Source organism: Synchiropus splendidus, chromosome 10, assembly GCF_027744825.2.
Source record: "Synchiropus splendidus isolate RoL2022-P1 chromosome 10, RoL_Sspl_1.0, whole genome shotgun sequence".
NCBI lineage: Eukaryota > Metazoa > Chordata > Actinopteri > Syngnathiformes > Callionymidae > Synchiropus > Synchiropus splendidus.
The window spans coordinates 1,478,948-1,500,884 of NC_071343.1; the positions used below are offsets into that span (position 1 = coordinate 1,478,948).

The 21,937-nt window shown below is 51.5% G+C and overlaps 1 protein-coding gene across 4 annotated transcripts; it reads right to left on the reverse strand.

The window, feature by feature from the left end:
• Positions 1-1,681: 1,681 nt before the first annotated feature.
• On the reverse strand, positions 1,682-13,277 carry glra2 (glycine receptor, alpha 2). Of its 4 annotated transcripts, none has more exons than XM_053877938.1 (9): positions 13,138-13,277; positions 10,742-10,857; positions 8,791-8,858; positions 7,682-7,905; positions 7,036-7,118; positions 5,934-6,071; positions 5,642-5,856; positions 4,415-4,564; positions 1,682-3,413 (listed from the first exon to the last, which is right to left on the reverse strand). In XM_053877938.1, the coding sequence occupies exons 2-9, from the start codon at positions 10,788-10,790 to the stop codon at positions 3,138-3,140; spliced, it is 1,203 nt and encodes a 400-aa protein (XP_053733913.1). In that variant the 5' UTR covers positions 10,791-10,857; positions 13,138-13,277; the 3' UTR covers positions 1,682-3,137. The 4 variants fall into 4 exon arrangements, with proteins under 4 accessions (XP_053733913.1, XP_053733912.1, XP_053733914.1 ...); XM_053877937.1 differs by lacking the exon at positions 13,138-13,277 and adding an exon at positions 12,345-12,687; XM_053877939.1 differs by lacking the exons at positions 4,415-4,564; positions 13,138-13,277 and adding an exon at positions 12,345-12,687.
• Positions 13,278-21,937: the final 8,660 nt, after the last annotated feature.

Sequence of the window (21,937 nt, forward strand, 5' to 3'; positions counted from 1 at the left end):
TTCAGAAATGAAGGAGCGAAAACTAAGAAAACATCAAAGTGGAAATATCAATTACCATTTTAAAATAGTTATCTTTAGATTTCCACATTTATTTATATTATTTCTTCCTTATTTATTTGTGAAATAGAGCACATCCCTTCTTCCTGAAGAACCTTTCTTTCATCTGATCAAAACAAGATAAATTAATTTCCTTCTGAAAGCATCATGACTATATTTCTCCTTTATATTTTTGACTTCCCTCTCTCCAGAAACCTCCCGGTCGAACAATGATTCTCGTGATGATAATCCATATTCAGATGTTTTCAAACATTCCTGTTGAGGCGTTTCTCCCCGAGTTGCTTTTTATCATTTTCTTCCTCACCTCGTGTTCCGTCACAAGACGTGTGTCCTCAACTGGCTAAAATAATGAGCCACTGGTCTGAGCTCCATATCGTCGCTCAGCCTCTGTTGCTATGACAACTCTGACTTCTTGTTTCTCTCAGACCTTTTCACCGAGCGGCCTCCCCAAACCTTAATGACTGATGGGAAGTTGTTTTTTTGGTCTAATGAGTTGCACATAATTCTGCCGGCATAAGCCGTCCCACAGAAAATTGGATTTCAAAACATCTACTGCAGCAGGGACGTGATGAAAGATGGCGTCTGAGGAAGCCACCGGCGCTGGGTGTGAGCGCAGCTCGGGTGTTGGTAGCAGCCGTTCAGGGACGTGGGCGAACATGAGCTGGCACGGTTGCCATGTCACCTTCATGTGCGTGTTCAGACGACCCTACTGCTTCTCCCCTCTCCTTTAACGTGGATGGACTTTGTTCACTGGAAAGACATGGGTTCCACTGGCCCCACTAACAAACTCAGACCCAAGTAAGCCTTACAGACTCTTCACATTTAGCCGTTTAAAGTTGCTCATTTTTGGAGCTTTGGAACACGTCATGAGGGAAACAAGTTGTTTGCTACAACTGGAAACATCATCCAAGCATTTTTCTCTCAACAAGTTGCAAAATCCTGACACTCCTCTGATGGTGTCAGTGGGGTAGCTGTAGGGTCATCAGCCGGGATCAGCATCTCAGGACGGTGGAGCAGCGGCAGGAACATCACCCTGCCACCCTCTACAACTAGGATCCCCGTGACATGTCCTACCTTCTCTGCCACAGCCAGGACCTCGCTCTTTCTTCTTCACTCCTACGTTCCTCAGGTGTTGCTCCAATAAATCAGCTGAAGCCCACCTTCACGGGGCAGATAGCAGTGGACCATACTGCCTCTCACACTCAGCTACTCAGCTGGACAGATGCTCCTCAGTCTTGAGGACTCAAGAACAAGATCCCAGACACAGGGTTTCTCTGACTCAGTGATCCCGGTGGGACTCTCTAGAGTAGATCTGCATCAGGAGAGTGTGGACCAGAACTCGTCTTCTTCTTCGCTGTCCTCCTCGCACCTGCCGTTGGTTGTGTCTCTGATGGTCCTCGACTAGTTCTCTGTTCCTGTCATCGCTCACACGCGCTGGAGTCCGTTTGTTTTGGACTTGCGTGGAAACACACAGCTGGATTGCAGCTGTGGAGCCGGGCCACTGGAGACCGGAGCACCCTCCGCCCCATCCCGGTGCTCTCTTTGTTCCTGCTGTCTGATGAAGAAAGACGCGGCAGGCTGAGTGGTGAACAGCCACTTTATTGATGAGCAGGCTGCTGCCCACACACAGACACTTAGATCCGTCTCAGTCCAAACATAGAAAGTGAAAGTCCACATGAAGAGTTCATAAGGTGGTCGTCCCTGCTACAGTAAATATTTCCTCTAACTCTACAAAAGCGTTTTCTCGTTTGGAGAACAGTGACGTGTTCACAGTTTCAAGTGAGGACCGACTGTCCTGAAGAGGAGACGATGAAGACAGGACCAGGAACCAGAGTCCTGGTCCGAAGAGTGAAAGATCTCATCAAATGAAGTCTCATCATGATGGAGCAAATGCAGCTGTTTGGTGGCATCAGGGACCTTCAGGACGTTGCACCTGCTCTAGTCAGGTCCTGCCGTCACCAGGGGGACTGTTGGGTTCCACTGACTGGATCCAGTCTGGAGGTTAGGGACTACATTGAGGCATCGTAATTATTTACTGAACTTTCTTCCGAGGCAGCAGAGTCTGAGTCTGTTGTAGGACCAAGCGATGATCATCAGCGAGGGTCTGCAGCCATGAGGTCTTCTGAGACTGAGCTACTCTCTCTCTTCAAGAATCATTAGATTTTCTTCTTGGAAGACTCATTGACTTGCACTTGTTTGTGATCATGATGGTCAGACTCAGAGGTCGGGGAGGAGTCTCCATGGACCATGATGTTTGCTGATGACATGGTGATTGGTGGTGAGACTACTGAGGAGGTGGAGGTGAAGAAGAGAGTGCAGCAGGGTGGAGACGACTGTGAAGCTTTAGTGGGCAGCAGTGGTCACTGATCATAACTCAGGAGTCAGAGTCAGAGAGGAAGATAACACAAGATCAGAACTGTCTTCATCAGAGGGACAGGTTTGGAGACAAAGTCAGGCACGACAGATGGTTTGTGGAGAGGAGAGACAGAGTTGGGCCAGGGAGGTTAGAGATGAGGAACAGGAGGACAACAGTGAGGCTCATGATGAAGGTGTGACCAGAGCTTCCCTTTCTCCAGACCAGCACGGGCGAATCATCCATCAGAGACCAGGCCCAGAGCAACTGCTATTTTGAAGATGATGAGATCATGAGTCTCAGCCCAAGATGATCCACTACAGATGGATGGATGAGGATCATTTTCAGGGCAGCAGATCTGGTGTCGCCCGAAACAATCAAACCTGAGGCTTCAGAAGAAGAAGTCCAGACTCTGACCTGGTCCGACCTGAGCTGCCATCCAGTCCCAGAGTTACACACACGTTTGTCCCTCTGTCGTGTAAACATTGTCATGACAACGCTACGATATAAAAGTCCTCAGTAAGAAATCTTTTTTGCAAAGCTAACCAGCTACATTTAAGTTACAAATTCATGGAATGTTTGAGCGACAGCGAGGCAGAGTTAAAAACACATTTGGCCGTCTTCTTCAGAACGTTACCAAGCCTTGAGTTAGAACCATTGCAGCAGTACAACAGTGCCTGAAGGTTGTACGATTTCCCTGAAAGAGTTTCTTCTGCAGTCTTGCGTTTCACTTCTTGTGGATGTCCTCGTGTCGGATGATCTTGTAGGTGACCCAGTAGAAGACGTTGAAGATGAGGAAGGCCAGAGGAAAGGCCGCTCTGGAGATGGTGTCGATCCTCTTGGCTCGGTCCACGAACTTCTTCTTCATGGTGTCGACATCTTTCACCGCCGACAGTGGAGCGTTGGGGGTCGGGGTGGCGTTTTTAACGGCGGAACCGTCTTTCGCTGGCAGGCTCAGGTTGTAGCCCGCGAAGTTGAAGCGGCCGTCGCTGATGTCCTCGTCCTGTGAGGAGAAGCAACACAGCGTTCTCACCACAGATCGAACAAAGACACGGTCTCAGCAAATATTTACTGCTACATTGAACAGCAGAAACATTTATTTATTTCAGCGGGATTTTAAAAAGCTGTTCATGGACTTTCTCTGCTGTAGGATCTTCATTCAGAAGCTTGACTCTGCAGAGTCCCAGTTCTCATTGACTCCAGTGTGGTCACCTTCCTACACCTAAGCCTGACGGGTGGTCTCCACCATGACTTGGTTCCTTTTGCCTTCCATATTTTGAAGGTCAAACTCAAGTGGCCGATCACGTGGCCACATGATCGACTGCCCCATCTATTCAGTCGAAAACGGATGCGTGGTTTTCGAGACCGGTACGTTTTGGAGCTGTTCTGAGTTCCAACTCGATCCATAAATCTTTTGAGGAATTTAATACCGTTTCCTGTGTGTGGCACACGACTGCCCCCTGCTGTCCCACTGAGCTCACTGTGATCAACGATAGTTCAAGGTGCTATAAGGCCGTGGAATTGTCTATATAAAATACATTGCAGGAGAAAGTACAATCTCTGGAGACACAGTTCCAGTAAATGCCCTGCTTGGTGGACGTCCTCCTCCACCGCTAGTTTCTGACGTCATGGTTGCCATGATTTCCCAGGGAAACAACAGGAAATTCAATGAACATGTATCATTCCTAAAGTTCTATCTATCGTGGGCTTATTAATGTTCACATTTGTGGAGAGTATTGTGAGGCCAATTCTACGACAGTTCTGTTATTTCAGGCAAATGAGTCCCCTGAGGGCCGCATTAATACTGCCAAAGGGGCCACGCTTTGCCCACCTCTGCGCGGCTTCACCACGCTCCAAGGTTGTTTAGTTACTTGATCCTATTGATGTTTTTGTTCCCAGAATAACTGTCTTTCACACGCCGTTTCTAAATACAGATCTGTTGGTAAATGACTAACGCGTGTTGGTTTCACACCCAGGGAGGGAAGAGGCGAGGAGAAGGGCTACCTTGTGAGTCCTCCTCTGTCTCCGTCTCAAGCGGAGGAACTCCTTCTGTTGCCTGGAGACAAAATTAACCCCGGCATATTCCAGCAGCGCGGCGAACACAAAGAGCAGACACACAGCCATCCAGATATCAATGGCTTTCACGTACGAGACCTGGAAGGAAAGACAACCGATTTCTGGGGTTAGATCAGAGGCTCCAGAGGAGGCGCGTTCTCCACTGATGCTGAGCCTCTTCTGCGGAAGCGAGCAACGCTGTTTTCCAGGAGGCTGAAATCTTAAATATTTATCATCACACGCCTGTGGTGAGGCTCCTCAGTCATCTGAAGAGGCATGGAGGCTCCTGAGGAGCCACTCGGACCAGGAGCGACAGCATCGATATGCAAACATGTGTGTGCTGAAGAATAATTCAACATAACTCAGACGTGTTTGTGAGTCACACCAAGGACTTGTCTCGACTCACAATGAGCAGGGAGAGAAAAGATCTTGTTCACGGTGAGGTGAGAATCACGCCGACGCCTCCTGATGTCGGACCGTAGGGACGGAATGGAAATCGGCACACACTTGCAAAGCATACTCCATTTCACCCTCCGAACCTCGACTGTAGTCATCGACCTTCGACTGGAGTGGGATCCTCCCTTCAATTCTAGCTTTCAGTTTCTAAATGGTAACGGTTCAATTCCTTACCTTGACACTTCATCTGCCATACTCAGAGTCTCTGGAGTTGACCTGGCTTCTCTCTCAGCAATTCTGGTCTTCTTGACCCATCCCTCTACTCCTGAACCATGGCAGTCCATCAAACCTTGATCGACCCTCCTGTCCCTGGACACCGACCTGCTGGACTACTGGACTATCTGACCCTGATCCTGCAGCCCTTAGACCTGTTTCTTGCTCTTCCAACTGCTGTCTGTCTCAGATTCCTCCGCCTGACCTTGCCCTCATCTTCTCCCTCTCCCATCCTCTGACCTACACCTGCCTCGTCCTCCTCCCTGGTCTATTGAGCCGTCAGTGTCGAGTCCAAAGCTGCTCCTGACAGTAGAGATGCTTCAGCTTATCGATACGTGGGATGAAAGAAGCTGAAACATTTGTCTTGCTCAGTTCCAGTACTTGTGGCTCCAAAACGTGTGACCCGAGGCTGCTTTCATATTGGTTCCGTCTGAAATTTCCCCTGATGTTTAAGATCCAGAGCGACAGGCCTAAATGAGCTGGTGCATGTTCTTGTTACACACCGACCTTCGGAAGAGACGCTCTGGAGCCGGAGCTCTGGGTGGTCATGGTGAGAACCGTGGTGATGCCCAGCGCCACTCTGGCCGGCGCAGCATCCATGTTGATCCAGAAGGACACCCAGGAGAGGATGACGATGAGGAGGGAAGGGATGTACATCTGGATCAGGTAGTAGCCCATCTGCCTCTCCAGGTGGAACTTCACCTCGATACAGGTGAACTTTCCTGCTCAGAGAGAGAGAGAGGCTCAGAACCCATCTCCGGGCGGCTTCCCAGCCCTCACCTGCTGCTCCTCTACTCACCGGTATTGTAGTGCTTGGTGCAGTATCCCAGCTCCTTCTCCTCCCTCATGATGAACTGAGGCAGCGTGAGTCCGTCAGAGACCTGCACCGCGCCGTTTTCCAGCCACTCGAAGATCAAGTCATTCATGGTGTAGCCAACTGCAGACACAGCGATCAATCACTCAATCGATAAATCCCTGGAAGCAAACTGGGAGGGCGCCGCGATCAATCAGAGCCCGTCACCTGCAGCCTAAACGTGGCCCCAACAACTTGACCACGGGGAAAAACATTCTGTTGTCCTCCAGATGAAACGTTCGGCTGTCACTTTCAGATGATTGATGGTCTATTGCTCACCGATAACAAGAAAGTTGTTCGGCTTCAGTGTGCAGATTATACCTCCCTCGAGGTGAAGGAACAGTGGGGGGTTGTTCGGATGGGACACGGCCTGAACCTCCCAACAAGCACCAGAATCGGTGAGCTACATTTTGGGCCTCGGGGGAGGAAACCAGAGTACCCAGGGTGAGGTTGAGCAGACCCTCCCGGTCTAGTCAGGGTTAGGACCAAAGACTGGCGAGGCAAGGAGGTTCATAAGCTCCGCCCCCTTTGAGTCTGTCCCTCTGTCGTGGCATCCTGGACGGCGTCACTTCTTTGTTTAGCAGAAGTGAAACAACAAAACAGTAACAGAGCTGTGTCAGTGTGTCTGAAGAAGATCTGAGACGGAGTTGGACCATGAGTGGATCATGAGTATCGGAGCAACAGTCGTGTGGCTTTGCATCAATTCACGTCTCCATCATTGATCCCATGATTCTTTGTGGGTTGATGGATATTCTGGTGAAACAAAACAGGATCTATGGGCTCCATTTTAAGACAAAACAGTCTTGTTCCATGTTGCTAACGCTGGAGATCACACGTGGACCAACATGGTCCCTTTAAGGATCCAAGTTCCAAGCATCACTGCTGCAGAACTCAACTCAGAACCACTGGAAGCGGTGCCTTGTGGTGTGATTGGATCAGGGAGTCAACAACGCCACAACACATGCTGCAGGTTGACAGAGTCCAGTGGGCGCGGTCGAGCCGACCCTGCGTGGCCCGCGTGCCGCTCCTTGACTGCGATGGTACTCACAACTCTCCAGCTGCATGGTGCAGGTCTGCACGTCCATGGGAAAGTTCTTCAGGTCCATGGGACAGGACAGAATCAGAGTCAGCCTGCGACAAGAGACAGATTGGATTTGAGAGATGGATTTTGGCGGCGCCTCTCCAGCGTGCGATCTGTCCAGGCCGCCATCACACTTCCATTAAACCGAACTTATTGTGTGTGTGTGTGTGTGTGATGCATGGCGGTCCGTCATCGCCCTGGTGAGAGCAGATAAATGCTTTTTCATCCCAGCCGATGACCCACTCCGCCGGCACACCTGAGCACCACTGGGCCTTGAGCCCCTGCTGTAATGGACTCTCGGCTTGACGTCGCCTGGTCATGGGCCAGAATTGGAAAAGTAGAATTTGTATTGAAATGAAATGAAAGATGGTGTGGAGTTGGATTGGCTTGGATTTTGACTTCCATTGATGCAGCAGCGCCCGCAGCGTCTTCTGCCTGCTGATCGTAGGTGTTTTATTAAAACCTAGCGCTCAGCTTTTGATTCCCTGATGCTAATGAGATCGAAATCAATTTTCCCTCCCAAGTGACTTTGATGTTGAAGACATGTCCGGAGGTAAAAGCTCCACGCCGCTGATTCTTTTGTGTTTTCTCTTTGAAGCTGGTGACTCATCACCTGATGCTGTAGAGAACGTTGCCGTCCTTGAAGATCCTCAGCAGCTTGTTGTCCGTGGTGACGTCGTGGAAGTTGGCGCCCTTCTCGTTGGCGAAGAACAGGTCCGGCTTCCAGATGGAGTCCAGCATGGACGGGTCCAGGTCCAGGGAGGAGTCCGGGTACTTGCTGTAAGCCAGCCGCGGGTCATTCCACTTCTGCCGCAGGAAGATGTTCACCCTGTAATCCTGCGCAGACGACAAGCGGCTTTGCATATTTTGTCATGCTGCGATTTTTGGGGTTGTCGGGGTGTCACTCAAATGCATGCGGTTTTACAAAACATGGCTCCAGCTCAGACGCTGAGGAGATTCTGGCATAAAACTCGACTCGCACACAAACACTGGAGTGACTGGTGAATGAGGAGCGTGAGAGGTGAGCTGCTCCTGGGACGATGATGTTTGATGATGACGTAGTGAGGGTGAAGAGGAGAAGCTGGAGAGATGAGGTGTGAAGGTCAGAATCAGAGGGTTGGTGAAGAAGAGAGTGGAGGCAGGATGGAGACCGGCATGATGTCGAGGAGTCAGAGGAGTCTGAGATGAATGCTGAGGAGACTGAGAAAGGAGAAGATGAGGAACGAGTGAATCAGAGGGACATGAGGAAGGCAGGGAGGACAGAAGGAGAGGAGCGGCACAGTCGGACCAGTGACAGTGTGACTGGAGAGCAGTGAGTCCAAGTGGCTTGAGAAACGAACATCACAGACAGAAAACATGGGGTCGCGCGGAGGATTCCCGTCGCGTGGCATCAGCTCATCTTTGCATCAGCCTGTTAATCCCCGGCCATCAAACAAAGCCAGGCAGCAAATGAAGTCCCACGCTCGCCAGCGCCCTCCTCATTACCTCCGGTAATGAATCAGGGAGCCACTCGTGTGATTGCAGGTTTCATATTAGCTCCCAGCGTGAGGCCCCTCCATTTGTCGCGTGAATTATTGAACCGCGGCGACGACGGCGGCTTCGCGGGGAGCCGCACTCACTGCGTTATCGTTTCTCTAAATTGTCAACGTTTACTGCGCCTGATTCCAGGACGCGACTGGGAGAGACGCGACTCGGAGAGACGCGGCACCGTGGCCGACTCACCATGGTGGTTTCTGCTATGGACCCGAAGCTGTTGATGAAAATGTTGCAGGTGACGTTCACTGGTGGACCTGCGGAGGGAGAAGGTCACATGAGCCGTCACTGCCATGGATCCTCATGTTGGAGCTGCCAATAGATTCACAGGATGAATCGCACTGTAGCGAGTCAGCTCGCCATTCATGGTAAATGAGTCCCACATGCATCTGTTCTAACTGTAAATTGAAGGAAGATGGCCACGCAGCTTCCTTTATGTTACATTGAGAACAGACACAAAATGTGCGATTATTTGCCATTAATCGCGAGTTAACTCAGCTTCAGTGCGATTCATGGAGATTGAAAATGTCAATCTGTTGACAGCCTGAGCTGCACTAGAACTCAGTCGACAGTCAACTCAACCATCACTAGCATCATGTTAGCTCCTCGCATCAAACCAGAATCCCCTCAGTCTCTGTGTTGGACTGCTCATGTCTGGCCTGCTACTGCAGCGCCTTGGTTCATGAACTCTGACTCCCTCTGTGATTCCACTGTAGACGTGGCTTGGTGTCATGAGACTGGTGTGACTCTGCAGACGGGGCTCAGCTGGCTGGGCTGGGGCGCCCCCAGCATGCTTGCAGATCCTTGTGTGATGGTCCCTAGATGTTTTCGATCCGCTTCACTTCTCACTGTGTGGAACATTGTGAGAAGGTGCCGCACCAGACTAGTGTTTGTGCTGAGATCACTGGGGGTGGCTGTGCGGAGCCCCCTCCACGGTCTCCCTTTCTCCGCTCCGTCTTCATCAATCTTGCATCAGCGTTGGTATTTGCATCTCGGCGTGTCATCACATACCTCCACAGAACAGCAGCAGCAGGAAAACAAAGACGCACCTTCTCTGTGAATCTAGGTCAGAAACCGTCTCACACTCCTCCGGAGAGAAGCCCCAAACTGTCTGTGTGCTCGCTGGAAGTGGATTCAATCCAGCAGGGTTCAGTTGGGAAGAGTTCCACTGCATCTCTGTGAGTCACTGCAGCCCAGAGGTCAGTGGCCTCACCAGCTCAGGAAGTCGGCTGCTGATGGACTGCTCTGAGAGCTGAAGCTATTCTCCCAGACATCAAGTGAGTGTGATCAAGTGTGAAGGCAGGAAGCCGCGCTAAAGGTCACGTTACTCTGCATCGTTGATATGGCCAGGATTGAAAATGGATTCTTCCAAACTGCAGTGCCTCCGGTGGCCCGGGGTGAAAGTGCCAGAGGTGGATGTGTCTCACTGTCCTCACCAGCTCACCCGTCCCCAGCACCTCGGGAGTCCTTCACCAGCCACAGCGTCTCACCTCACCATCCCACCTCTGACACCATTGCTGATGGAGAGAGGCGAGTCCTTCTGACAGGGCTCCCCAGAAGGTGACCATCCCACCACTGACACCACTAGTAAGAACTGGAAACCTGAGTGGGATTCAAACCCTCGACCTCCTCATTCATATTGTGCCACTCTCTGGGTACTGTTATATGTGCAAGCCTGTGCTACCCCACCTCTGGCGCCACCCTGGTGTTGAACCCGGGGTTCAGAAGCCTCAGTGCTCCCTGCCTCACATTCATCAGAGCGTGGACTGATGCAGAGACACCACTCTCAACCTGCGGTGGGACCCGGCTTCCCTGGTAAATAACCGTCGCCTCAGCACCGAGGCTCCCTGATGGACGGGGAGATCTAGGCCATGTGTTTCTCTGCTGAACTTGCTGATGCGTCCTGCAGCCCGTGGAGCTCCGGCCTCTCCCCCGGCAGCTCCCCGTCCCCTGCTTCTGTCCTCCCATTGGAACCAGCTCCACCAGCGGTGAACCTCGGATGTGCTTCCAGTCAGCACAATTACGTTACTGTCACCTCCAGTGACGGATGGATCTTATCAGCGGGCTGACAGCGATGAATCGTGGCAGCAGATAACGGCGCTCGGATCTGTTTTTCAGAGACGGAAGCACAGGCACGCACCTTTGAAATTGGGGCGTATCCGGGCGTCGTAGCCCGACGTGCGGCCCATCAGCGAGTCCAGGAAGTCAGAGGGGGACAAGTTGGAGGAGGACCTGGGATCGTGCTCCTTGGCAGCTCTGAGGGAAACACATGATGGTCAGAGCCTCAATGGGAGGCAAGTGCTCATCGGCATTACAGAGCACAGACGCTTTAAAACCGCTGTTGGACAGAGGTGACGTCACAGCTTGTTCACATCAGGCAGCGATGTCAAAATGCCACGCTTGTAACCATCCATAGCAACCCTAACTATTATTGGTGAGTCGACCAGTTTTGACACAACACTGCACAAAGGACACATCAAAGGACACATACATTTCACAACACATTTTGAGCAGTTAAAATTCAAATATCACCTTTCAGAACAATTGTGGCCCATATACAAGTGTTTGCAACAGTTTAGATACATTTTCTGTCAGTTGCTAGTGACAGTTGCTAACGTCACAGGTCGACTAGCAACTGATCGCTAAGGTGGTCGCAGCTGATCAAAAGTAGTTGCAGCCATATTCGATACAAAATGCAAACTTGGATGGAACATCTGCGTGACCTTTTCCTTTTTATTGAAGAGGAACGCCTGGCTAATGTCACATGACATGAGCTAAATGGACCAATGAAGTGGCGCCTAAGTGACTCCAGGCTCCTGAATCCAATCCAAATCATATTGTGACCTCAGAGATCATGGTTCTGATCCAGTGTTTGGAGCTGCTGCTCCATGAAGCACAGAGATGGACCGCAGGTAATATCAGGGTGCAGCTGGTGGATGTTGAATTCATCTGGCAACGGTACCCAACTCTGCGCTACAGTCGACGTTGTGTACTGGTGCGATGGTTCGCCTGTGAATATGGCGGACAGATCAGTGGCAGCCAGGAGAGCTCTGGCTTCATTGAGAGCTATTTCAGATCCTCCACTTGGGCAATAAAGAAAGCCCTTCTCACCGTGTTACGTGCTTCAGTTACACGGTGAATCATTAAAGAGTCAATAATGACGCAACTGTTGGACACAACTGAGGTGGTCTCCTGGGGTCGGGACATAATCCTGAACACAGGCTTCAGAAGGAAGTGAGTTTGTGTCGGTGTCAACTGCACCCTAATGGTTCTGTGATGCAACTGTTATTGGTATCTAGGAACATGATGTTAAATTCAGTAGAATTCCAAAATGCATCCTTGTCTTTTAAAGTGTAAATTTAGGACTCAGTGTCTCCACTTATTGATATTTTTGACCACTAAAGCAAGAGGAACCAGACTGTTCCCTTCTCCCTTCTGGTGTCTTTCAAAACAGTCCTGCCGACAAGATCCACCCTTAAATAATAAAAATCCTATTTTACAGTGTAAAACGATTCCACTGTAACAATTCCGTCTCAAGTTAGATTTGATCTCTTTCCTCCTCAGGTGTAGATGAGTGTCAGTAATGTATCCAACTCCGTCGAACCCGTTCACTGCCACAGTTATGCGATCACAAGTCTTTTTTAAATCAAATATTCAGGAAAACTGATTTAAAACTAGCTTCTCGAAAACTAGGTGTGTTTGCTGGGATTATTTTTCCAAGTTGGTGCGCAGTCGCCACTCACCCGAACTTGTCGCTCTCCATGAAATACGTCAGTAAAGCGCCTAAGAGCCTGAAATAGGAGCGAGTCATCCCTTCTCTTTATTTCTTCCACGTGTCTCCGGCAGTCAAACGCATCAGCCCGAGCCGCCCGCGACCCTCCAGGACCGGTGTGCTGAGAGAGAGAGGCTCGCGGCGCATCCCTCCCCGGAACATACTCCAGGCGGGGAACAAGTCCCACTCCGGATCCTGACTCTGTGAGGCGCGGCAGACGACGAGGGCGGGTGGTGAGCGAAGCTCCGCAGGTGCGAGTCCACCATCATCTGTCGAGGGATGGGAGCGGAACGCCCTTTTCTCTCCTCGGTACTTGGACGGCTCCCCGCGCCTTTACGCGCAGGCGCACAGGGGGGACGTGCGGCGGTTTTCAATCACGTCCAACAAATGAGCGAGATAATCGATGGACTGGCGGACGAACATCATGGCAGGGTGAAAGGCGCCCGCACCCTCTGGGTCAGGGACCGGTGGTGACACCAAAAATGTCAACACCATTTGAAGGGATTTAAACTCAATCCAGCTATTGCGCAACACTCGCCCGTCTTTAGAAAACCAAGCTCCACGACAGTGTTTTGAATAATATAACTTTACAATGAGCAAAGATTCACAGCAGACTTGTGGACTTTTCCTGCAAAATATAACCCCAATGTGACATGTTAAGCAATGATTATCTGTGCTGCTGCTCACCTACATTATGGACTCGTTTTAAGTTCAATTTTGTTCTTGAAAAAAGCCGCGAAAGCTAGTGTTTTTAATGAAATTACCTTGATCATGTTCCACCAGTCACTGACGCCGTCACCGCGCACGAGCGACTTGCGTGTGGTCCGAACGCTGTGAGAAAACCTTCTTTCTGTCCAGACTTTTAATCCCAGGTCCGACTGTGTCTCTCCTTCTTCTCTGCCAGATGTTACCAGCTGCTGATCTGCCATGCGCTCTGCCGTGACCCACAGAACAAGAACTTTCTCTGCAGGAGCTTTATCTGTCGGTGGCAGAAGCCCCGTCATCCAGGAGAAACTTGGACTGGAGAGGTGTTGAGCCGGGAGGAGGCCGGATCACCCTGATATTTGCCTAGAAGATCTGGAGCAGAGGAAGGTCTGGACTTCTTTCATTGGGTGGCTGCCCCCGCGACCTGACCTCAGCTCATCTCAGCGCAGGAGAATGGACGCAAGGTAAAGTCTGACTTCATTTTAACTGCATTTCTCCGTCCAAAAAGGGGGGTTTAATGAAAGACTTCCAGGGGAAACGAGGCGTGGGTTCGCCTGGGGACAAGGTGGAGATAACCGGAACTGAGCTGCTCGGCGTGCGTTATCTGGAATCAGTCCTCCAGTTAGCGCGCACCTGTTGTGTGATGACTTCAGAAGCCACGGCCTCTGAGAGCGTAAACACCTGCGAGGTGCGCGGCAGGACACGCGCACGATAAGAAAGACTTCCGGAGTCCGTCTGGCGCGACTCGGATTTCTATATATGAAAGTGTAAACAAAAGGCCGCGCGGCGCGGAGGAGCCGCCGGGAGAGCGTTTGGTACCCGGTTGCCCTGGAAACAGCCTTCCCAGGCGCGTGGTTGGCAATGCTGAAGGGTTGGAGCGAGACGGCGGAGAGCTGAGTGACAGACGCTGACGGGGAGACGCCACCGAGCGGACCGACACCGCCGCGTGTGGGAGGAAACCAGAGTGCCGGGAGAGTCGCGTGAAACATCTGGCTCACCGCGCAGCGGAGGTCGCGATCCGAGCGCCGCAGTTGAGCCTGCTGAATACTGGATGACCGACCTGAATTATTGACCACGCTGCGTTCGCCGTGTTAATTAACGAAGCGAATGAACAATCCCGCTCCTGCATTATGTAGGTGTCAAGCTGGGCCTGAGGAGGGAGGATGTCCTCCAACTGGAGCCCTGACAGTCAGCGGAGCGGCGGGCTCCTGAGTCAAGTTCCTCACCTGAATGTGCCGGCCTTTACTCTCCCAGCCTCTCAGAAGAAGCCGCTCCCTCACTGGTGTGGACAGCGACACACATCCGGTTCCTCCTGGCACTCCAGTTTCCTCCCATGAAAAACATCCAGAGGTGAAGGTCTTTGTCATTCACTTGGTCCTTCATCACCCTCCTCATCTTCCTCCAGCTGAGGAGACCAGCTCCCGTCCTCACCAGCGTTTCATGATGCAGAAGCTCCGCTCCGAGTCTCAGGCGCCAATACTTGATCTGCTCTTGTTCACTCACAATACTGCAGTCCGTCTTTTTTCTGCTGGAACTAAAACTGAGCTGGAAAATTGGTCAGAATTATGACCCCCTGATCCAAACCTGACCAATGGATATTTATTTCACTAAATTCAATTCACTATAAAAATAGATTCCAAAAGCTTTGCTGAATGAATACAAGAAAACAAGGAAGCACTGACTTGACGCTCTCTGACCTGTGGCTCAGTTTGGTTCCTGCTCCAAGACACTTGGTTGGTCATTTGTCTGGAGCATGTGACACTTCAGACCAAGCCAACACCGTCCCCTGTTGTTTCCTTTCGCTCCTCTGAAATATTTGAATCGTCCCTTGTAAGTGGGACTCCGGCAGAGTCTCCATGAGCTCCATCAGGAGCCGCGGTGCTCACAGTTGAAGAGGAAACAGCCAAAGGTGTGTGTGGTGAAGGGCCGGGGGAGACGTGACGCGGCTCCTGGGGAGAGGAGGGATAAAAGCCCGCCGTCCTTCAGACAGCATCAGCCCGCGATAGCGCCGCCATGAAGACGGGAGAAACAACCCTACAGCGATGGGCGGCTGTAACTCTGCCAGGATTACTGGCTTTGTTGCTGCCTGACGGGATTTGCTCCGTGAACACAGCCCAACGTGTCGGACCAATGTTCGAGTGAGAATCGAATTTTTCATCCCACATAGAAACGGTGTTTAGCCGTCTGTCGTGTGAATTACTGAGCTTTATTTATGATGAAAAGTGGCACGACATGCTCCATGAGCGTTTAACAATTCATAATCATGAAAGACACGCTCAGTCGAGGCGGGAGGAAGGTGACACCGAGAAACAGACGGAGACGGCAGTCTGCAGTCTGACTCCGCCACAAAAGCTACCAGCCAGAGTGGCGGCTCATTGTGGGTGTTTGGTTGGCCAGTCAGAAAGCAAGGAAATGGATGTGTTAAGCGACACATTTTCAATGAATTTTGGGTGAATGAGCTCATTTTCTGTGTGTAATTTGTGATAAAAATCTGTGAGATCATTTTAGTGAGCCATTTTTCGATTCTTCTTTTGAGGTTTTCCTGCATATGACGATAAACCCGAACTCTTATTTGATAAGCAGCATGGCCGACAGGCCTTCAACAACACACAGACGACTGAAGATACAGGGTTGCAATCCAAGATGGCTTCCCGAGCGTAAACAGGAAGTAGTTTACAATCAATGAAAGAGTCCTACGGAAGCGAACGCGTCCTGTGAATGTGGGTTCCCGCTCCATGCGGTGGGTTTCTGAGCATATTTATCAGGAAGTTGCTTGTATCCGGAGCAGGCACGTGTGAGAATGACTGTCGTGGAAGTCACTCTCCTTCTATCCGACTGAGTGGAAGGTGTTGAACGTGAGGCCCGGCTCTGACCTCCCACTCCTGAGGAGACTGGAGCGTCATGGCCTCAGTCGGACAGCTGGGGGCAGTAGTGTTTTGGAGCTCGCTCGCACGACACTCAGAGAAACAAAACGGGAAGCTGAGCAGCTCCGACAGAAGAGCGCGAGGGACCGTTTTAGCCGCCGGTGGATCCAGACAGCAACCAGAACTTCCCACCTGCTGTTTTGGGGTTGTCTACTGTGGCGAGCAGACATGAGTGATCACATGACCTCCCTGGCAGATGAGGAACAAAGAGTCCAGGACAGAAGCGCTAAGCTCATGGAAGTCAGGTTTTATTGGTGAAACTAGTGGCAGACGTCTTGTCGAGATTCTAGAGTCAAGGTCATTAAAGACCCCTGAAGTAAAGACGTCTCAGTTGTGGACCAGCTCCACCTCAGGTCTGGAAGCTTTGAACATCAACAGAGATCCCATCACTCATATGCAATATAATATATGTCCTGTGACTGAAGCCAACACATAGTTATGAATAAATAAACAGCCATAATACGCAGTCATGAATATATTAGATATTTCGACACGAATGGAGATGTTCTTTGTGTATTTTAAGTGAAAACTTTACAGCGAAGGTGGAACCATTGTTCAACCTACCTGTGGGGGGAAGTTTGATCCCCTCCATGCGGCCAATGACATGAAGTTTTATTTTTAAAATGTATTGTGATTATTGATACTCTCACTCAAGCTCAAGCCACAAGCGAGTCACATATCATAACAGGGTATTTAGAGTGTATTCATTTGTAATCTTGTTTTTAATCTTCTGCGGAGGGTTCAGCGGTGGAGAGATGAAGGAGTGAGGCTCCCGGCCCAGGAGACCTGCTCCCTGGAGACCTGCTCCCAGGAGACCTGCTCCCTGGAGACCTGCTCCCTGAAGACCTGCTCCCTGGAGACCTGCTCCCTGGAGACCTGCTCTCTGGAGACCTGCTCCCTGGAGACCTGCTCCCAGGACACCTGCTCCCTGGAGACCTGCTCCCAGGAGACCTGCTCCCTGAAGACCTGCTCCCAGGACACCTGCTCCCTGGAGACCTGCTCCCTGGAGACCTGCTCCCTGAAGACCTGCTCCCTGGAGACCTGCTCCCTGGAGACCTGCTCCCTGGCGTCTACCCTCATCGATCCTTCCGAGGAAGTCGAGTCTGGCTGAAGAACTCACCTGGAAACCTGCTTCCCGCCGCTGGCGCTCGGCGGAGCGGAGAGGATTGATTGGAGGATCCGAGGCTCCATCGATCCCTTCCATCCCGATTCCACTTAATGACTTGTGCGGCTCGATGAGCCGGCCCCCGGAGCAGATCCCCGGCCCTCCAGGATGCTGGGAGCTATTTCCGTTCCGCTCAGAAAACAAAGGATTTAGTGTGTAGACTCATGAAAAGGCGGGAGGATTTGTCAATTCTCTGGTGCCATCGCACAATTATCATAATCTCTCGGCGGTGGAGCTATTTCAGGACCAACATCAACCTGCCGCGGAAGCGCCGCACGCTCGACTGAGCGCCCACCAGGGCGGCGCTCCCCGCTCATCTGTCACTCACCCCTGCTCTCATCCTGCGGTCGCACCATGGAGTCCGTCCCCTCCGACACGCTGATCTCTTCCTCGCCGCCAGCCTGGGCTCACTGGAGGTCTGACAAAGTGATGCAAGATTTCCCTCCCGCTTCTCTCCCGCACCACGCCAATTACGGCGGCGGAATGCCAGCGCTTATTCCCGGGCTTTTTAAAGATATTTATGGAGGAATTAATCTCCTGTATTCATGAGCCGGCGCTGAATATTAATGTGGGCTGACAATTTGGAGATGTTTTTGGAGGGAGCGTCCTATAATGAAGGCGGCCGGAGCGTCTCCGTCGGAGGAGGGAGATGTGATGCGCTTGCACAAACATGGCGCCGTGAAAGTGATTAGCCTGCAGCCTGTCAGCCAGACCTTCCAACGGCTGCCTGTCACTCTGGCGAACAACGGCCTCCTACACCAGGCAACTCTTTAGTTTCTGCTGTAGCTGGACAAGGAAGAGCTATTTTTAGCTGTGTCTTATCCTGCCATCGCAGAACACTGGTTTGATCTTCCTGTACGAGAGCGGTGCTTTGTAGCGTAGACGCCCGTGAACGCACGTGTGCGCCTGAGTCTCCGCTGGCGCGGGAAGATAGCACGCTTCAAACCCGTCTTCTGGGGTGACCTCACCACCTCTGACTTCTCAAGACGTTCCTCAGATGGATGGGGATCCTGGAGGTTGTTTCAGAGGAGCACCCTCCAGATACTACCGCCTCTTGTGGGGGTCGTCCCCCCGCCGAACTTGTCCCTCTGAGAGATTTGTTTCTCCTCCTCCATCTCTGACTGAACCGACCTGGGCAAACCTGTGACCTGTGTCACCGCACCTCAATGCTGCCACAGTGCTCTCCACCCTGCCTGCACCCTCTTCTTCACCTCCTTCGCCTCGATTTCTCACTGGAATTCCTCAGTTTCAGGACCAAACCGGAGACGTTAGCAACACACAGTCAAGTCCTGCTATTGATTTGTAAACTGCCTTTAATGAACCCTCCTCCGCTCCATTAATCCAGCGGTCGTAATTGCTTCTCAGAAAAGTGTTTTTCAACAGTTGGACGGAAGAATATTAATCGGATTATGTTGCTTTTAATGAGCTGTTGCCAAATGTGTTAAGTAGAAACAAGAGAGGAGGGAATCTCCTGAACGATGACTCACGAGTGCTGAGGGGGGGAGGCAGGAGGGGGGTCGGGGTGAACCATCAGAGTGATGGAGGCGAAGAGGAGAGTGCAGCAGGGTGGAGACGGCTGTCTTCAGAGACTCCCGAGTCAGAGTCAGAAGAGTCAGAGATACTGAGGCGTTGCAACCCCTCCTCACTCATATATTGACGTTGGGAAAGTGGGCTTTTGTGTCCTATACTGACGGAAAAGGCCAGAATGTTCCGCACAGATTTCCTTCCGTAACATTCCAGGTGGGGCACCGTAGATCATGTGTCGAGGAGAAGCACGAGAAGAGACCCTGAATCTTGCAGTTTTATCTGGTAAAGCGAATGACTACAGGCCTTGGGGCCGAAACTATCTCTGGCCCTAAGCGGAGGCACGTGGCCCCTTAAGCCTAACGCCACCACCTACCTGAGCACCTTTCGTGCCCGGGGAGCCCGGAGTTAAGCGCCAGGCTTTCGCTGTGGCACGCCTCGGTCGGGCAGGTGAGCTGACCGAGTCCCCCACTTGTCCTTAGAGGTCCGAGGGGCCGAGGAAGGCCTCTGCGGTGAGCACGGAAGCCTAGCTGCCGCGGGTGCAGATCTTGCTGGTAGTAGCAAATATTCAAACAAGAGGTTTGAAGGCTGAAGTGGAGAAGGGTCAGGCTCAGGGGACTCTCCCTCGGCGCAGTTGCTATTTATAACCGCTTACGTGGCTCCCCTCTTTAGTGACGGTACCGAGTCACAGCAATTTAACACGTAGAATGACGTGGCTGAACCCCAACCTCCGTCTTTTTTTCACATGTCGCACTGCCAGTGTGTCAACATGCGACGCTGAATGCTGCCTTTTTCGTCAGTGATGGACGCAAAAGTCCACCCAACATCGATATGTGATGCCATGGTAGGGAGGAGGGGTTGCAACCATAACCTGACTAGAAAGGAGAAGATCAGCAATGAGTCTGTCAGAGGGACACGTTTGGAGACAGTCAGTGGGCAGGAGATGAAGGAGAGGAGGACCACCAGTGAGCTCCATGATGGAGGGGACATGAAGCTGGGACTGGAGGCATCGTCACCAGGAGGCTTCCGGCTGGAGGATGGTTTGGAAACTGAGGACGGAAAGGCTTGAGGCCAGGAGCTGAAATCCACCAGCTGACGGTTCCTTGAGGTCCAGCTGGAGAAACCTCTCAACCTCGACTGACTGTTGTCAGAGCGCCTCCCCGCTGCGGAGCAGAGCATGAATGAAGTGAGCAGGTCTGTCCGGGGCGCCAGCCTGCTGAGACCCCGCGCTGGGAAGGAATGAAAGAAGAGGATTCATGTTCCTCCGTCTCTCGCTGCCGATCTCTGGCTGTCACATCACGCCGCCGCTTCCCCTTGTCTGGCGGCGTTATCACCACGCCACCAATTTTAGAACACTGTGGGGCCGTAAACAGCGTTGCCATGGAAACCTCGCGCAGACACACATTGGATAAGCGGATTGGAGCAGCTGTATTTCTCTGATGACGAATGAAACCTCCAACGCGGAGAAGGTTTCAGCTGGAGAGACACAATGAAACTGTGCCAATATCTCAGGACTCTGTTTGATTCCTCATTATGAGGCCGATAACACGCCGCTCTTATCGGCCTCCACCGCTGCCAGGCCGCCATGCAAATGGAGCCCAATTAGTTTGTACTTTACGGACGGAGCTATTGATCTGCTGCAGCTGCTTCATCTGGCGGAGACAATCAGAGCCGGCTTGGTTCGGACCGTCAATAATCCCAAACTCATTACAGCCACAGGCAGCAGCAGGAGGAGGAGCGACACGACGCACGGCGTGCTCCGGGAGACCTGACACCGGCCTCCGCAGGGGTGACACCAGCTCCGGCGGTTCTTCTCCTCTGCCGCTCCTGAGCCCAGTCGGCCTCCGGCCTCATCCTGCCGTGAACAACGCTGTTCTGGCGCTGAAAGAGGGAAGACGAGGAGCCAAACCTCAACCTTTCACTGCTGAAGTAACTCACGATATTTGTCTCTCCACTTTGACCCTGAGAGAAACCAGGCGAAAAGAATGTTTACAAATGTAGTCAAACATAACGATGTTACATGAATAGATTTGAACAAGGTGAAAAATAAATAAAGACAAGAGAAATAACAGATTACAGACACAAGAATGTGATTGAGTACCAGTGAATTAATGCAGCAGAAATGCAATACATTTGGAAGAAAAGGCAAAAGTTGAAAACAATGTTTCATTGTCGAAAGGGGAGGAATGTGTTTAAGATATTGTTCAACAATGGAAACTTAATTTTGCCGCTGAAATGCGACTCAACAAAATGTGTTTTAAATAACTGTACCACTATCAAACTAATTCTAATCATTTAAAAAATAACTTGAACAAATCTGAATCAGCAATAGCCTATGTCTGACCCGGGGGCCATTTGTGGCCCTGGTGCAGATCACATTTGGTCCACAGCTGGTCAGAAATAGTTCTTTCTGGCGACTGAAAAAGAAACGGTCTCTTAACTGTCGAGGGTAATTTCTTCACATATCTGTGATGAAGTGAAACAACCTTGGTGTGAGCAGCAGTTGTGTGTCCACGTCACCACAGCTCGGACCTGAACTCATCTATGGTGAGCCACTGTTGCTGCTGTGGTCCGAGCAGCTGCTGTTCAGGGGCCACATTTGGGCCCCACTCACACATTGATCAGACTCCTCACCGTTATTGGTTTAGTATTGAATGTGGCGGGTCGATGCCGCGTGCCCAGTAATGAAGTGGTTCCTCTGATGCAACCGTGTCTGACCTGCAGGACTCCAACCTTCCTGTCCGTCAGTTTGGAAACACGACATCGTCCTGGAATTTGTTTAATCCAAATGAAAAATGATGCGATGAAGGTCTGAAAGTCGATCGCTTCTTCGCTTGGCGCCAGCTGATCTGGGCTCAACTCACCTGGGACGACTCTCGTGGTGTTTCCCATTGAAACACAACCATCCAACTGAGGACTCGAGTCCCGCTTCAGTCCCTTCCAGCTCTGACCTGGACTCACAGGTGTTGGACTCAGCTGAGTCCGTCTGGTTTATCTGGACCAGGTTCTCCAGCACCACTCCGAGAAGTAGCTGAGTCAGGAAGGTATCAGGAGAGGGAAGTGAAGAGTGTGGTTTGGGTGTGTCAGACTCGAGGACCAGCGGCCAAACCAGGCCCACCGAGTCACTGTCAGTGGCCTTGAGAGTTAGTTTACAGAGTGAATGTTCATCAGCGGCGCTGACTCTGAGACGGCGGCAGTGATGGAGGTCATATTACCATAGGGCCCATGGTGGGGACGTTAGCGCCG

Excerpts from the sequence above, each read along its gene's own strand:
- glra2 (XM_053877937.1), bottom strand. The coding sequence starts at position 12,412 with ATGACTCGCTCCTATTTCAGGCTCTTAGGCGCTTTACTGACGTATTTC. Across the intron at positions 7,906-8,790 it reads CCATAGCAGAAACCACCATG|GATTACAGGGTGAACATCTT; the intron begins GTGAGTCGGCCA and ends TCGTCTGCGCAG. Across the intron at positions 3,414-4,414 it reads GACAGAGGAGGACTCACAAG|GACGAGGACATCAGCGACGG; the intron begins GTAGCCCTTCTC and ends TTCTCCTCACAG.